The 15852-nt window shown below is 44.3% G+C and overlaps 2 protein-coding genes across 8 annotated transcripts in view; both read left to right on the plus strand.

Annotated features, from left to right (window-relative positions):
• Positions 1-5260, plus strand: part of LOC122552180 (adhesion G protein-coupled receptor E2-like) — a 48781-nt gene extending 43521 nt beyond the window's left edge. For all 5 annotated transcript variants that reach the window (XM_043694750.1, XM_043694752.1, XM_043694753.1 and 2 more), the window contains 2 exons: positions 81-182; positions 4108-5260. In XM_043694750.1, coding sequence (XP_043550685.1) covers positions 81-182; positions 4108-4131 — 126 coding nt within the window. In that variant the 3' untranslated portion in view covers positions 4132-5260. The remainder of the gene's footprint in view (positions 1-80; positions 183-4107) is intronic.
• Positions 5261-5424: 164 nt separating this feature from the next.
• LOC122552181 (adhesion G protein-coupled receptor E3-like) overlaps positions 5425-15852 on the plus strand; it is a 77943-nt gene continuing 67515 nt past the window's right edge. For all 3 annotated transcript variants that reach the window (XM_043694756.1, XM_043694759.1, XM_043694758.1), the window contains exon 1: positions 5425-5973. In XM_043694756.1, the coding sequence (XP_043550691.1) occupies positions 5943-5973 (31 nt within the window). In that variant the 5' untranslated portion in view covers positions 5425-5942. The remainder of the gene's footprint in view (positions 5974-15852) is intronic.

Consider the following 15852-nt stretch of genomic DNA (forward strand, 5'->3'; position numbering starts at 1 on the left):
TCTCTCAAACAAGTTCCTTGAGCATAAAACAAATACACCTTAACTGAAGCACATCCTTTGTTTGTGACTTGTGGCTAAAGGTGAGAGATGGATACTGGGCTTGGTTCAACAAGCTGTGCACGATCAGGAAGAAACCTAGCTTCACGGATTCTGGATCTAACAGTGTGCCGTTGACCACCTTGGTAAGTAGGCCATTGGTCAAGTGTCTTTGATCATGTGGTTTGATGCCTAACTATGAGTTTAGGTTCGAAATAGTTTGGTTCAGGGGAAGGCAAAATTAAAAATGCTTAGTGCTGTGGAGCCTCCTGTGAAGTGCTGCTGTACTTAGATTTAGATTACATTACAGTGTGGAAACAGGCCCTTCGGCCCAACAAGTCCACACCAACCCGCCGAAGCGCAACCCACCCATAACCCTACATTTACCCCTTACCTAACACTGCAGGCAATTTAGCATGGCCAATTCACCTGACCTGCACATCTTTGGACTATGGGAGGAAACCAGAGCACCCGGAGGAAACCCACGCAGACACAGGGAGAACGTGCAAACTCCACACAGTCAGTCGCCTGAGGCGGGAATTGAACCCGGGTCTCAGGCGCTGTGAGGCAGCAGTGCTAACCACCATGCCGCCCACAAAGTCTGATTCTGGTTGGAATTGATTTGGTTTTGTTCCCGCTGTTTCTGATTGCAGGTTCCAGTTGTTCGTTGTAGTGGCTGGTATATTAGGTCTAGCTCTGTGTGTTTGTTAATGGAGTCCATGGATGAGTGCCATGCTTCTAGAAATTCTCTGGCTGTCCTGTGTTTGGCTTGTCCTATTATTGTGTATTGTCTCAGTTAAATTTGTGGTCCTTATGTGTATAGATACTAGGGACAGCTGTTCATGGCATTTAATGGTTAGTTGATGTTCATGAATGTGGATCACTAGTTGTCTGCTAGTTTGTCCTAGAATGTGTTTTTGTGCAGTCCCTGCATGGATTCTTGTACACCATGTTAGTCCTGCACATGATGGGTATTGGGTCTTTTGTTCTAGTGAGTTGTTGTCTGATTGTGGCTGTCATGAATCTGAGTGGTCAGAGAAGTCTAGCTGTCAATCCCTGTGCTCTCAAGACTCTCTCATTCTGGAGCATTCTAAGTCTGCCCACACTGTGCCATTTATACTCAGCTCCACGATGTAATCGCAAGGCTGTTGCAGTGTCCTTACACTCTTACACAGTGCCATGTCTTGTGTTACCAGGCTTGCTCAGCCATCCGGCTCATTCCAGAGGCAATAGCCTTTGACCTTGAACTTAACGCTCAGCAATAGACACTGGTTGGGTATTTACCCAGTAAGAAAAGGGAGGAGCTTTTCATCCATCAGTCAGACAATGGCTTGCCACCTTTGATGTAAAACATGTGACTTGTATGGAGGTTTTACTGAGGTATGGAGTGGAGCCCCAATACCTCAGTCGGTAGAGCATCTGACTGTTAAAGTGGGCAGCACGGTGGCACAGTGGTTAGCACTGCTGCCTCACAGCGCCAGAGACCCGGGTTCAATTCCCGACTCAGGCGACTGACTGTGTGGAGTTTGCACATTCTCCCCGTGTCTGTGTGGGTTTCCTCCAGGCGCTACGGTTTCCTCCCACAGTCCAAAAATGTGCCGGTGAGGTGAATTGGCCATGCTAAATTGCCTGTAGTGTTAGGTGAAGGGGTGAAATGTAGGGGAATGGATCTGGGTGGGTTGCCCTTCAGCAGGTCAGTGTGGACTTGTTGGGCCGAAGGGCCTGTTTCCACATTGTAAGTAATCTAATCTAAATTTACATAATATTGTCATCTATCCTTTGCCTTTAATACATTTTTGAGGATGAGGCAACAATGAAATTGTTGAGCGGTCATATTCTGAGAGCACGTCATTGAAATGCACAGAGGAAGCAATGGCATCATGGTAAAGATACTATCATGGTTCACGATTGCCCTTTTGGAAAGAAAATCAGTCTTCCTCAACTGGCCTGGCCTACATGTGACTCCAGACCCACTGCAACGTGGGTGACCTTCTGAGATGACCTGAGAAGTCTCTTAATGCAGGGACAATTAGGAATGAATAAATGCAGGCCTAGCCAGTGACACCACATATGCCCGCGTGTGAACTCTTGCTTACTCCTTCCTCTAGGATCAACCTAAGAATGGTCTCTTCACTCCTGAGCTTACTCTGCCAGGAGTAGCACCCAGATCTCCTAAGTGCAAACTGTCCAATTTTTGTGTGGCTAGAGTTTGGATAATGCAACTGCAGCAAGACACAATCCATTCTAAGAAAATGCTATTGAGACATGTGTCCAAGTGTACAGTCATGTATCAGAAATGCCTCAGTAAGTCACAGCCATGACGTCATTGCTGCTTACATTGGCTTCAGCGAAGGTCCTCAAAATGTGCCAGTTCCTGTTCCATGACTAAATATATTATGCCACTACACCAGTGTGTATTAACTCTTCAATGGCATTTGTTTACTGCAATGAGAAAGTGTGGATGTCAGTTTTGGCCTTTCTGGAAGTCAAAGGGGAAGGAAAGGCCATTCAGCCCATCGAGACTGCCCCACCATTCAACAAAATCATGGCTGATCTGATAATCCTTGAATCCCATTTTCCTGCCTTTTCCCCATAATCCTTCATTCCCTTGCTGAATCAAAATCTGTCCATTAATATACTTAATGACGTGGCCTCAACAGCCATCTGTGGGAAAGAATTCCCTAGATTCACAAACCTCTGAGAGAAGAAATTCCTCTCACCCCTGTCTTAATGACCCATTATTCTGAGATGGTGCCCCCTGGTCCTAGATTCTGCCACAAGGGGAAACCACCTCTCAGTATCTACCCTGCCAAGACCTCTAAAATGTTTCAACGAGACACTGTCTCATTCATCTAAATTCCAATCAATACAGACCCAATCTCAACCTATCCTCATAAGAAAATCCTTCTTTACCTGGGATCAACATGGTGAACTTTCTCTGGACCGTCTCCAATGCCACTCTCCCTTCTACTTACACAAAATAATCCTATTCTTCAAAGACTGCAGACCCCTAACTGATTTATTACACCTTGCCATTACTTCTCAGGACATGGCTTCTGGCGGGCCTGACTTGCAAAAATGTTACTGAATGAGGTTTCTTTAAATTCTTTGTCACTGGCAAAGCCCTGTGTTTATTGCCCATCCTCCTAATTGCCCTTGAATTAAGTGGCTTCCTGGGGCCATTTCAAAAGGCGATTAAGAGTCAACCACATTGCTGGAGTCGCATGTAGGCCAGACCAGGTACAGACGGCAGATTCCCTTCCCTAAAGGACATTAATGAACCAGATGTTTCTTTTTAATATAAAGTTGCTAAATGTTGTCATTACTGATGCTAGCTTTAATTCCAGATGTTGTCATTAAGTTTAAATTGCACCTAAAGTGGCTGACTTTGAACCAACGTGGCATGAGGGTGAATTTGGGTTTCTGGATTCTAATAACATTGTCACCATACCATGGCCTCCTATATCAGTAGATATAAATATCAAAAGAAGTTGCTGGAGAAACTCTGCAAATCTGGCAGTGTCTGTGGAGAGAAGACGAGAGTTAATGTTTCGAGTCCGGTGAACCTTCATCTGAAACAAGAGCAGGACAGTGACTCAATGTTTAGAATCGCTGCCTCATAGCATCAGGGACCCAGGTTCGATTCCAGCCTTGGGTGACTGTCTATGTGGAGTTTGCACCTTCTCCCCATATCTGCGTGGGTTTCCTCTGGGTGCTCCCGTTTCCTCCCACAGTCCAAGGATGTGCAGGTCAGGTGAACTGGCTGTGCTAAATTGCCCATAGTGTTCAGGGATGTGTAGGATAGATGCAATAGTCAGGGATAAATCTATACCAATAGGATAGGGGGAATGGGTCTGGGTGGGTTACTCTTCGGAGGGTCAGTGTGGACTTGTTGGGCCAAATGGTCTGTTTCCACACTGTAGAGATTCTATGATGAACATTGGATTTTCAGCATCCACAATATTTTGTTTTAGCTTTATCTTATTCAAAAGTAGAAATGTGGCTATATTTTAAAAGCTCACCCTACCTATTCTCCTTGGTATTTTTATCTCATACATCACTGTTTTTCAGATATCTCAACAAGAGAGGATTTAAGGCACCTGGCATCAAGAATACATTCCTCAGAGTGGCATTATCACAGCTGCAAAGTGGATGAAGAAAGAAAAGCATTTGTATAGCCACCACGGATAGATGATGATGAAGCACTAAACAGGCGGGCTTGAAATGGTCCTGGCCATTTCACCAGCAGTCCTGGAAGATAAGGGGCTGATATCTGGCTTCATTGTTTGTACAGTAGACACCTCTAGGAAAAGAAAAGTCTTGCCTTGCGCCCACTGACACAGAGAGTCATTGGAGACCAGGGCACTGCCACCTGGCTGACCACATTTCAGATTGGCTTGGCTGGCACTAAGTCTTTTGGGACCTGCCTTCCATGTATATCAACCTGTAGAAAAGCCGATGGTGGAGCCAACTCTTGACAACAACAACTTATCTATCTCCATTCCTTCACCCTCACCCTCTGCAAATATTTTCAGTTCAAACAATGGTCCAGTTTTGTTTCCTCTAAAGCAACCCTCCACTCCCCCCCCCCCCCCTCCTCCCCACCTCCACCACCACCACCCCCCATTTTGCATGCCTCCACCACCATCTCAGGCAATGCACTCTAGACCCTAATCCTCATCCTCTGGTTCTCAAACCTCCAGAAAGCAGAAATGTTTTCCCTCTTACAGGCGAGACTGAGGCCTCATAGGGCCCTTTCACATGGATGTGCAAGATTCCCTGCTCATATTTTGCAAAGAATCGTGGAGTTCTCCTCTGGCCAATATTTCTTTCCTACCCAGTTAGTAAAAAGAAAGTGGTTGATTTGGATATTATCTCATTGCTGTTTGCGGGAGCTTGCTGCTTTACAACAATGAATTCACTGCAGAGGTGGTTCATTGGCTGTAAAGCAGTTGCGTGATCACGACAGGTGCTATGTAAGTGCAAGGTCTTAAAGTCTTTCTTCCATCTTGATTGATAAAGGTTAGCAAGCCCATCCCCAACTCAGATTAAAGAAGATGCTTCCCTGTTTTAGAACCATGGAATCACACAGCACGGAAACAGACCAGTCCAACCAGTCCACTCCAACCATGTTCCCATAATAAGCTAGCCAGCATTTGGTCCATATCCCTCCAAACCTTTCCTATTTGTGTACTTATCCAAATGTATTTTAAATGTTGTAACTGTACCTGCACCCGCCACTTGCTCTGGCAGTCATTCCTCATACGAACCACTCTCTGTATAAAAACGTTGCCCCTCATGTGCTTTTTAAATCTTTCTTCTCTCATCTTAAAAATATTCCCCTAGTTTTGAACTCCCCCACCCAAAGGAAAAGACTCTTGTCATTCACCTTATCTATACCCCTCATGATTTTATACACCTCAACCTCCTTTGCTCCAGTGAAAATAGTCCCAGCCTTTCCAGTCCAGTTCTATACCTAAAACTTTCCATTCCCTTCCGTTGTTATTTTAAATAAAAGACCTTACCATAAGATAGTCATTCAAGACTAATCTGTAGCGCTCAGTATGTCTTATTTGCTTAGAGTATAAAGCAAGCTCCAAGTTTAACCTTTTGACCAAAGTTTTGCACATTATAGTCACTAGGTTTATCTTTTCTGCAAGCCATTGTTTTGAACTGTGCATAAAGGCTGTAAATATAAAAACGTAACAGTTCCTGAAAAGTCTGGTCTCTATTAATGTTGCGCAGTTTTAAGAATTGTCCCACCCTGATTATTATTCATGCTTCCTGATATAGGGCCAAGCTGTCTATAAATGAAGAGGTTGTTAGCAGACGCTGGTTTTAAATCAGGGCTATATTGTATTAAGTAATTAGATCGATTCTGCAAGAGCCTTATACTTGAGAAAAGTATGGAGCGGGGATGGTACGGTCAGGGATTGAGTAAGTATTCCTTTTCTGAGCCAAAATGTGATTATTAAAAAAATGTGATAAAGAGAAAGCTGCTTTCTGCAGTTACATACCGTCTCCTCACTCTCCTCTATTCTAATAAGTTTTCTATCTGTTAATTAACCACAACAATAATATTCCAGTGTGCTTTGTGCAAATTGGCTGCTGTATTTCTTGCATTACAGTAATGAATACAAGGTTACAAACTACTCTGGGAAGTCCTGAGGTTGCAAAAAGCACTCTGTAAATGAGAAACTTCATTTATCTATTATTGAACTATTTGTTACATGTGACCATCTCTCTGCCTGTTGTGTCAGCTGTGGCTAAGTTGATAGCATTTCTGCCAGTAAATCAAAAAGTTTGGGGTTTGAATTTCACTGCAGGGGTCTGAGCGCACAGTCTGAGCTGTCACTCCAAGGGCAGTACTGTGGGAGTGCAGCACTATTGCAGAGCTATTAAATCCAAGTTTCCATCTGCCTGGTAAATGTCAGAGGATCCCATGGTACTCTTTTGAAGAAGAGCAGAGAAGACATTCCAATGCACTCTGTCCCATTTTAGCCTCAGCATCATTAAAACAGATTTCCTGGTTATTAACTAATTGCTGGTGTAGGGGCAGGCTGCGGGGAAATTTGTTGGCACATTTCCCAAATTATAATCAGTGACTTCACTTCAATGGATGTCAGAACATAAGAACTAAGAGCTGGCAATTCGGTCCTTCGAGCCTGCTCTACTATTCAATGAGACCATAGTGATCTTCTCCTTTCCCATACTATCTGCACACGCCTTATGGACTAAAGAAAATCGAGCGATCTTAATAAATCATTAACTAACCATTCACTTCTTCCTGGGTAGAGAATTCCAAATTCTGAGGTGGCCTGATGTTGTCAAAGGTGCTATATAAATGCAAATCATTGTTTATCTGTCAGCTAACAGGAGTCATGGACTCTTCTCAAAGTCATTCATTCCTTTGGCAACCTATTGTCATGGAGGAGAAAGTGAGGTCTGCAGATGCTGGAGATCAAAGTTGAAACTTTATTGCTGGAACAGCACAGCAGGTCAGGCAGCATCCAGGGAACAGGAGATTCGACGTTTCGGGCACAGGCCCTTCTTCAGGAATGAGCAGAGAGTGTTCAGCAGGAGAAGATAAAAGGTAGGGAGGAGGGACTTGGAGGAGGGGAGTTGGAAATGTGATAGGTGGAAAGAGGTCAAGGTGAGGGTGATAGGTCGGAGTAGGATGGAGGCGGAGAGGTCAAGAAGAAGACTGCAGGTCTTGTTTAACATACAGGTTGGAAACACCTCCTCTGCTGTCAGTGCATTTGCAATTCCTCACTGTTGCACCTAAACAAACATCACTCTTAATGTGGTGTAGATGTTTTTAATCAACTTCTTCGTACCAGGTATGACATACCTCAGACTAGAACCTGAACCTTCTGGTCCAGGGGGTGGAACATTACCACAACACCGTGAGACCTTTCCGTGTAAAGAAGTGGACGAATTCAAATATCACCGCACATTTTGTGCAGGGAAGGTTGTGACTCACAAACTTGACTCAGTGTTTTGAGGAAGTAGATGTTCTTGATATGGATTTTAGCAAGGTCTTTTGCAAGGTCTCTAATGACAGACCAATACAAAAGGTGAAGTCAAGTGAGATTGGCGGTGAGCTGGTAAGATGGATTAGTCGTAGAAGACAGAGAGTAACAGTGGAAGGGAGTTTTTCAGATTGGAGATCTGTAACTAATAGAATTCCACAGGGATCGGTGCTGGCTTTGCTGTTGCTTGAAATATATATAAATGATTTGGAGAGGAATGTAGTTAACCTGATTAGTAAATTTGTGAACAACACAAAGATCGGGGGAGCTACAGAAAGTGAGGAGGATTTCCAGAGGATACAGCAGGATATAGATAAGCCTGAGAATTGGGTGGAGAAATAGCAGATGGAGTTTAATCCATACAACTATGAGGTGGTGCATTTTCAGAGACATAATGCAGGAGGGAAGTAACAGCAGAATCCTTAGTAGCATCAACGTACAGAGGGATGTAGTGTACAGGTCCACAGTTCCCTGAAAGTGACAACACAAGTGAATAAGGTAGTCACGAAGGTGTTGAATAACCTGTTGATGGTGATGTCACCTGATGGTCAGTGGGCAACACCATCTCATGGTGTGTTGTTAGTCATCATGATTTAGACCTATTCAAGCATAAGGAGAACTTCCTGTCTTAATCTATTTACCTGTCTTGGGTCCATTTCACTTAATAACTGCCTAACAAAAATCATTCAGTTGGCTTTCTCTTTTTGGGGAAGAGAATTCTGGATACCCATTACTTGAGTCACCTCAGAACAGCTTAACTCAAATGTCTGATTGTGAAAATATTTTAAGTGCTACTCACTTGTTCTAGATTGTTCTCATGAGAGGAAATACATGCTTAACCCCTTGCGTCAGATCTCCTCAATAGATCACCTCTTTATCAGTTTTATTTATTTGTTTGCAGGATCTGAATTTTGCTGGTTAGGTCAGCATTTATTTCCAGTCCCTAGTTGCCCTTGAGGAGGTGGTGGTGAGCTGCTATCTTGAACTGCTGCAGTCCACATGCTGTAGGGATACCCCCAGTGTTGTTTGGCAGTGGGTTCCAGGATTTTAACCCAGCAACACTGAAGGAACAATAACATTGCGGGTGGCACGGTGGCACAGTGGTTAGCACTGCTGCCTCACAGCGCCAGAGACCTGGGTTCAATTCCCGCCTCAGGCGACTGACTGTGTGGAGTTTGCACATTCTCCCCGTGTCTGCGTGGGTTTCCTCCGGGTGCTCCGGTTTCCTCCCACGGTCCAAAAATGTGCAGGTTAGGTGAATTGGCCATGCTAAATTGCCCAGAGTGTTAGGTGCAGGGGTAAATGTAGGGGAATGGGTCTGGGTGGGTGCGCTTCGGCGGGTCAGTGTGGACTTGTTGGGCCTGTTTCCACACTGTAAGTAATCTAATTTTCGAACCAGGATGGTTTGTGACTTGAGATGAATTTGCATCTGTTGCCCTTGCCTTTCTAAATGGTTATGGTTGTGGAAGGTACTTGATAAGAAGTCTTGGTGAATTTCTGTAAGTGCATGCTATAGATGGCACACACCACCTAAGCATTGGTGGTGGAGGAAATGAGGGAATAAGTGGATGTAGTGCCTATCAGGTGGCCTGTTTTGTTTTGGATGGTGTCAAGCTTCTTGAATGTTGTTAAAGCTACACTGATCTAGACAAGTGGGGAATATTCTATCACACTTCTGACTTGTGCCTTGTAGATGTTGGGGAGGCTTTGGGTGTCAGGAGGTGAGTTAGCTGACACATAACACCTAGCCTCTGACCTGCTCTTGTATTTAAAGTACTACAGTCTGGAGTATACAACCCCAGACTTTGGATCCCGGCTTCAAAATGTAACATTTATAGCTCTGATCAGTTCATATGCCACTGCCCCTCTGCCTTGCCCCCACTCTCCCTGCCCTGCACGGACCTCTTTGAGATGCAGAGTTCTGAATTGAACCCAGTACTTTCATACTTGCAAATGCACTAGCAGTGTGTGAAAGGTTGCTGAGCAGTGACCGGGAAGGAAAGCATGACTGATATTCCCCTTCCTCAGAAAATTGAAGAACTACTCTGTTTGTCAAATACACAAGGGTCACTAAGATGCCTTTTGCATTCCCTGGCTATCTTATGTGGAAATGGCCATCCCACATAAAGAAGTCCTTGACTGTTTTTGCTTTGCCAAATCTTTAACCTTCATTCTTTTTCCACTTGGAATCGAACCGCCCAATGTATTTTTCTCTCAGGCCAGCTCCTTAATAGTCTTTCAATACGTGGAGGCAAATCTATTTTTAAACTGCGTTGAGTAACACCGGAGTATCTGACTGTAGAGAAACAAGAAGGAACATTCTCCCACGTAATCGTCAGCTGTAATGGTTTGGGAGGGGCAGGTATTTCTTTATGCAGGTTCAGAGTTTGTTTAGTAAAACATATTTCAAACAACAATGAACGGAAACAGGAACTTCCCACCTTCTTAGTAACTTTCTGGAATGGTTTGTTTATGGTCTGCTTATAGTTTGACAGTGAAACCTACACATAGACCGAATACCTAGCTAGCCAGCTCTGAGAAATTGCACTTGCTCCCAGCACTTAAAGGCAAACAATTTCAAGAACTGAACAAACAAAAGGAGCATTAGGACCCGTTCCACCCTTGAGCTTGCTTCATCATTCAATAAGATCATGACTGAACTCCATACCTCAACTACTTCCTTCCACACTGTCCATTCCTGTTCAAATATTGATCCATCGCTGCCTTGATTTTACTAATTGATATGACCTTCCGCAGCTCTCTAGGGTAGAGAATTCCAACAATCCGACAAAGCTTTGAATGAAAGGATTTCTCCTCAGATCCTGAACCAGGAATATTTTGTGATGCAGTACAAACCTTCCCTACCTCCAGGCCAGGTTCAAGTCCCACCCCAGGGCTTGATGAGCATGGAAATTATTCCATTACATGACCAAACAGGGTTGATTATCTGTCTGTGAATTGCTCCGATATGGCAGGCAGGAGAGTTTTCTGGTCAGCCTGAATCCTGAGGTAGCTGCAGTGGTGCAGCCTCTCCATGTTAAAAGATTCCAAGTGCAGGCCTTAGCCCTGAGCAACCCCTTATCTCATTACGAGGGACAACCAGAAAGAGAGACAGAGAGAGAGCAAATTCACCAACCCTTTATTCTGAGAGTGTGTCTTTCTGCACCTCAGGGAGCTACCCCAGGAGTGGATCCAACCATCAGTCTCTGGGTTGGATTCCCAGTTGATGCTGAGTTTGCTGATCTCAACCAAGAGAGACTGGGCCCGAGAAAGGATGGTGAGGGTTAACAGCATTACTACCATTGAGAAGAAAGTCAGCAGGGGTCCTTCTCCTGATTGCAATCATTTAATTTTGTGCTGCATGAGGAGAGGGTAGGATTGGGTTTGCAATTGCCACATAATTTGTGGACCCCATCAGCACCTACCTGGCTCAGCTCAGCCCATTAGGGACATCTCCTTCTGCAAGGTGATGGAAGGACGTTAGAGAAGAATATTCCTCATAAGGCTCAATGCCATTGTGATTGATAGGTTTTCCTGACCGCTGTACTGTCTGACACAAAGGGTCAGAATCTGTTCTTGGAACAGAATCAGTTCTCTATTTAGTCAGAGACATTTAACATGAGATATTAAGTCCAATAAACATGGATTCTTTATCATTCCTTACATTTTCTTTATTATTCAGACTCCCTCTGCTGGTACATTTGTCTATAGCAGATTCAAGTGAAAAAAATGCAGCCTGCAATTTTCAATATAGTGCTGAACGTTGTCCGTCCTTTCCCAACTCCATGGGAAACCAAGCCTTGATAGATATAGATTGCAATGATCCACTGTCTCCTGCAGCCATGTGAAAAGTTAATCTGGCTGGAAGAACAGGCTTCTGATCCAGTGTCCCGGCTGCAGAGTTATAGAGTTCCCTCAGCTGTCAGTAAAGTGTTGTTAAGGGGTTTGGGCTCACTGTCTCTAAAAGAGACAACTAAGAACATACATATATGTAGTAAAAGAGTGGGAGCAAGGGCCATCAACCCAATTCATTGGACCTCTCCTTCTCATTCACCAATGACATAATTTGAACCTTCAAAAATCATAGAAACATAATATTTAGAGAAGGCCATTTGGCCCTCAGAATCTGTGCAAGTTCTTGAAAATGCTATCCAATTTTTCTCTCTTCATTTATCCCATGATGTGGTCTTTGTTAGGGTTGGCATTTATTGCCTTTCCATAATTGTCCTGGAGAAGGTGATGGTGAGTCACTTTCATCATCTGTTGCAGTACATAGGGTGCAGATGGATCCACAGTACTGGGATTTAGATCCAGCAACACTGAAGGAACAGTGATATATTTCCAAGTTTGGATGGTGAGTGGCTTGGAGGGGTACTTACAAGCTGCTGGTGTTCTCATGTATCTGCTGCCCATATCCTTGTAGATGGTAGAAATCCCGGGTTTGGAAGGTGCTGTCAGAAGAGGCTTAGTGAGTTGCTCCCATTCACTTGCTCTTTCTCGAATGTCGAGAAAGTTTTTACCTTTCAAATGCTTGTCTAATTTGAAAGTTACCCTTGTCCTTGTTTCTTTTACCTAGACCCAGACCTACTGCTGCACAAAGAAATCATTTTCCTCATCTCTCCAATCTGAATTCTGTTTTTAATATCTCTACATTCCATAATGTTGTTCCTTACTCCGTTTCATTGCGTTTAATAGGTAATTTTAAGACACTGAATTTCTGCTTCATTAAAGTACGAATAAGCTTCTAATCTATGATTTCTGTGTAAAGAGTCTACCTCACATATTGGGCATTCTACTCTATGTTTCTCAGAGGGGAAAGCCAGCAAAAAAACCCACTAATATTTGGGAATGAACATATGGGTCATACTAAAGTGACATTTTGAAGCACACATTTTGTTTCATCCTAGTTTAGTTGTAGGGGTGCAGCCTGTTCATTTTCCTGTGGGTTGTTTATAAATTGGGCTCAATTTTAAGTGACCCCCCCCATTTTGGCCCATGGGAGGAAATGGAGTTAAAACTAGACTGGGGTTGCTTCATTCTAGCCTAGGTCACTCAGTTTACCATTTCTGAATCTCAAGTAGGCCCAGCTCTCCCCCCGCACAGTGCAGGCAAGTGAGGGAGGGTGAGGCCAACTCTGAATGAAAACGCCTTGTGGCCTGGTAGCATTCACCTACAAAATGACTCCTGCCTGAGGCTGAGATCTCTGTGGGTGAACTCTCTTCTCAGTTGTCCACACATCCCTGACCCAAATCCAGGCCCAAAAGCCTACATTTTAAAACTGAATTGTATTTTTTTCCCCCCAATGATTGACAGTAACATTGATCTTCCAACAAGGCAGAGCTTTGGTTTGCGTGGAATTAACTGAGAGCAACCCTGCTCCACTTTTTCACTGAGGTCACTCCTACATCTCAGGTGCTCTTCTGGAATGCAGCCCTTTCTAACCGTCCCAGAGAGATGGGTGGAATGAACTACTGCTCTCCATTCAATAATTTCATGACCATCTCAAATTACTTTACAATGAAGCGTTCTCTGAAATGCAGTCACTGTTGCAATGTTGGAAACATGGCAGCCGATTTGCGGACTGTAAGCTCCCATGAACAGATAGGCTGTTTTCATGATGTGAATTGAGAAATAAAAGCTGACTAGGATGTGGGGTGTTGAAACTCCTTTGCTCTTGCTTGAAATAGTGCCATGGGATTGTTTACAGGGCAGGTGGGTCCTCAGTGACTGAGGCACAGCACCTCCTCAGCACTGCACTGACGTGTTCAGGCCTTGGGATAGGTCTTCATTCCACATGACTCAGAAGTGAGAGTGCCATCGACTGACTCAGATGACAATTGGAAATCAAATTTTGATCAGTCATGAGCTGCTTAAAAGACTGAACATGTTGAAGTTGCTGTACACCCTTCTTCCTGTTCCTTTATTCCTGGAACAACATGAAATTCCATGTGGGTCAGATTACAAATGGAAACATGAAATGTCGACACTGCATAATCATTTCTGTCTATGAAAGGTAAGTGAACTGCGAGGCCTTTCAGGGAGCAATAACAAACAGCTAAAGACATGATGCTATAAGTGAACTTTACACGCAGTGGGAACACCAAATCCTGACCCAAAACACTCTTGGCCATTCAAGCTGCAATGCACAATTAATGCATTCCATACTGGAAAGATTCACCCTAGGTGCCAAAGTAGCAAAAACATTCTGAAGTCTCATAGCCCTGTGGGCAGAACCTGCTCACTTCACATCTTGCATAATGAAACATTGATGTACTGGGCATGGCTTGGCTCTGTAACCTCGATATTGTAGTTCTGGGTAGGCATTCACATATTTACAGATGTGAAGACACATTTACAACAAGTTTATCCTGTGGAAACTATATGCCCTCCAAAGGACTTCTTCCTTTCCCATCCACCTTTCTTCTCATAGATCACTGCATGAAACATTGATAGAAAATTTCTTTTCAGCACAATATCGACAACGGCAACTTGAAGATATGTTTGTCCCCCAGATGTGATTGTGAACAATGAGTTAAAACTGGGCTTTTCTCCACACAGCAGGGATTAAGGGGATATTTACTAGTGGTGTTCAAAACGGTGACGCAGCCTGAGGTAGTGTTCCCACCTTTGGGCCTGACGTTCTACTTTTGAGGAGAAAGTGAGGTCTGCAGATGCTGGAGATCAGAGCTGAAAATGTGTTGCTGGAAAAGCGCAGCAGGTCAGGCAGCATCCAGGGAACAGGAGAATCGACGTTTCGGGCATAATCCCTTTCCTGAAGAAGGGCTTATGCCCGAAACGTCGATTCTCCTGTTCCCTGGATGCTGCCTGACCTGCTGCGCTTTTCCAGCAACACATTTTCAGCTCTACTTTTGAGCCTCACTTCAAAACTTGGTGGCCATGAAGCATATGTTATACTGCAGCCTATCGATTGTTCATTGGTGCATTATGGCCAAAGAGGCCTGTACCTTTAAGAATGTTTCACAACATGTGACGTTCTGGTCTAAATGTACTTGCCTCACCATCAGTCACTATGTACTTCAGTGTAGTGTCTTCAGTTTGGTATGTAATTGGTGGGGGAACCTGATTGAGGTGTATACAATTGTGAGGGGATGGAGAGGATGGATCAGAGGCAGCTTAATTGAGGTGTCAATAGCAAGGGGACATAAACTTCAGAGTCAAGAGTGTGATGCTGGAAAAGCACAGCATCTGAGGAGCAGGAGAATCAACATTTCATTACATTACTTACAGTGTGGAAACAGGCCCTTCGGCCCAACAAGTCCACACTGACCCGCAACCCACCCCCCTACATTTACCCCTTAACCTAACACTGCAGGCAATTTAGCATGGCCAATTCACCTACCTGCACATTTTTGGACCGTGGGAGGAAACTGGAGCACCCGGAGGAAACCCGCGCAGACACGGGGAGAATGTGCAAACTCCACACAGTCAGTCGCCTGAGGCAGGAATTGAACCCAGGTCTCTGGCGCTGTGAGGCAGCAGTGCTAACCACTGTGCCACCGTGCCATGCCAGGCATAAACCTTTCACCAGGAATGAGTCACTTTCTCCTAGGACATAAACTTCAGAAGGGTAGGAAGTTTACTGTGCATTATGTAAAATGTATTTCCTCCAGATGATGGTGGGAGTGAGGAATGCCCTGTCTGGGAGGATAGTTGAGGCTGGAAACCTCACAACCTTTAAAAAGTACTTGTATGAGCAGTCGAAATGTCAGAACATTCAAGGCTATGAGTCAAGTGCTGGAAAGTGAGATTAGTGTCAATAGGTCGGTGCAGACCCAACGGGTCAAAGGCCCTCTATGGGTTTATAACTCCCTCCTGACCAGCACTGTGGTTGTCGCTAAGCCACACAGCCTGCAGCGATTCAAGAAGGTAGCTCACCACCATCTTTCAAGGGCAACTGGGCTTTGGAAATAAATACTAGCCCAGCCAGCAATTCCCTCATCCCCTGAGGTGAGTAAAAGGAAATCTATGGCAGGCAGTAAGAATGCAAGAGATTCCTGGTCAGCAGAAACTGGGTGGGTGCTGAAGCACAGCAGACACCGAAAATAAGTGACTCCATCAAAGGTTCCTGCCATGAGCTAGTGCCGCCCTAATTCAGAGTGACTGCCAACCATACCAAGGCAGGAGCTTTGGAAAACAGAGGACAGATTTAAGAATGTGCAAAGAACCCAAGGAAGTTGTTAGGATCTGGAAATCGCTGCCTGAAAGGCTGGTGGCAACAGTGACTTTCAAAAAGCATTGGATAAAAAGTAGCAAAAGCGGAAAA

Source organism: Chiloscyllium plagiosum, chromosome 8 (assembly GCF_004010195.1).
Source record: "Chiloscyllium plagiosum isolate BGI_BamShark_2017 chromosome 8, ASM401019v2, whole genome shotgun sequence".
NCBI classification, from domain to species: domain Eukaryota; kingdom Metazoa; phylum Chordata; class Chondrichthyes; order Orectolobiformes; family Hemiscylliidae; genus Chiloscyllium; species Chiloscyllium plagiosum.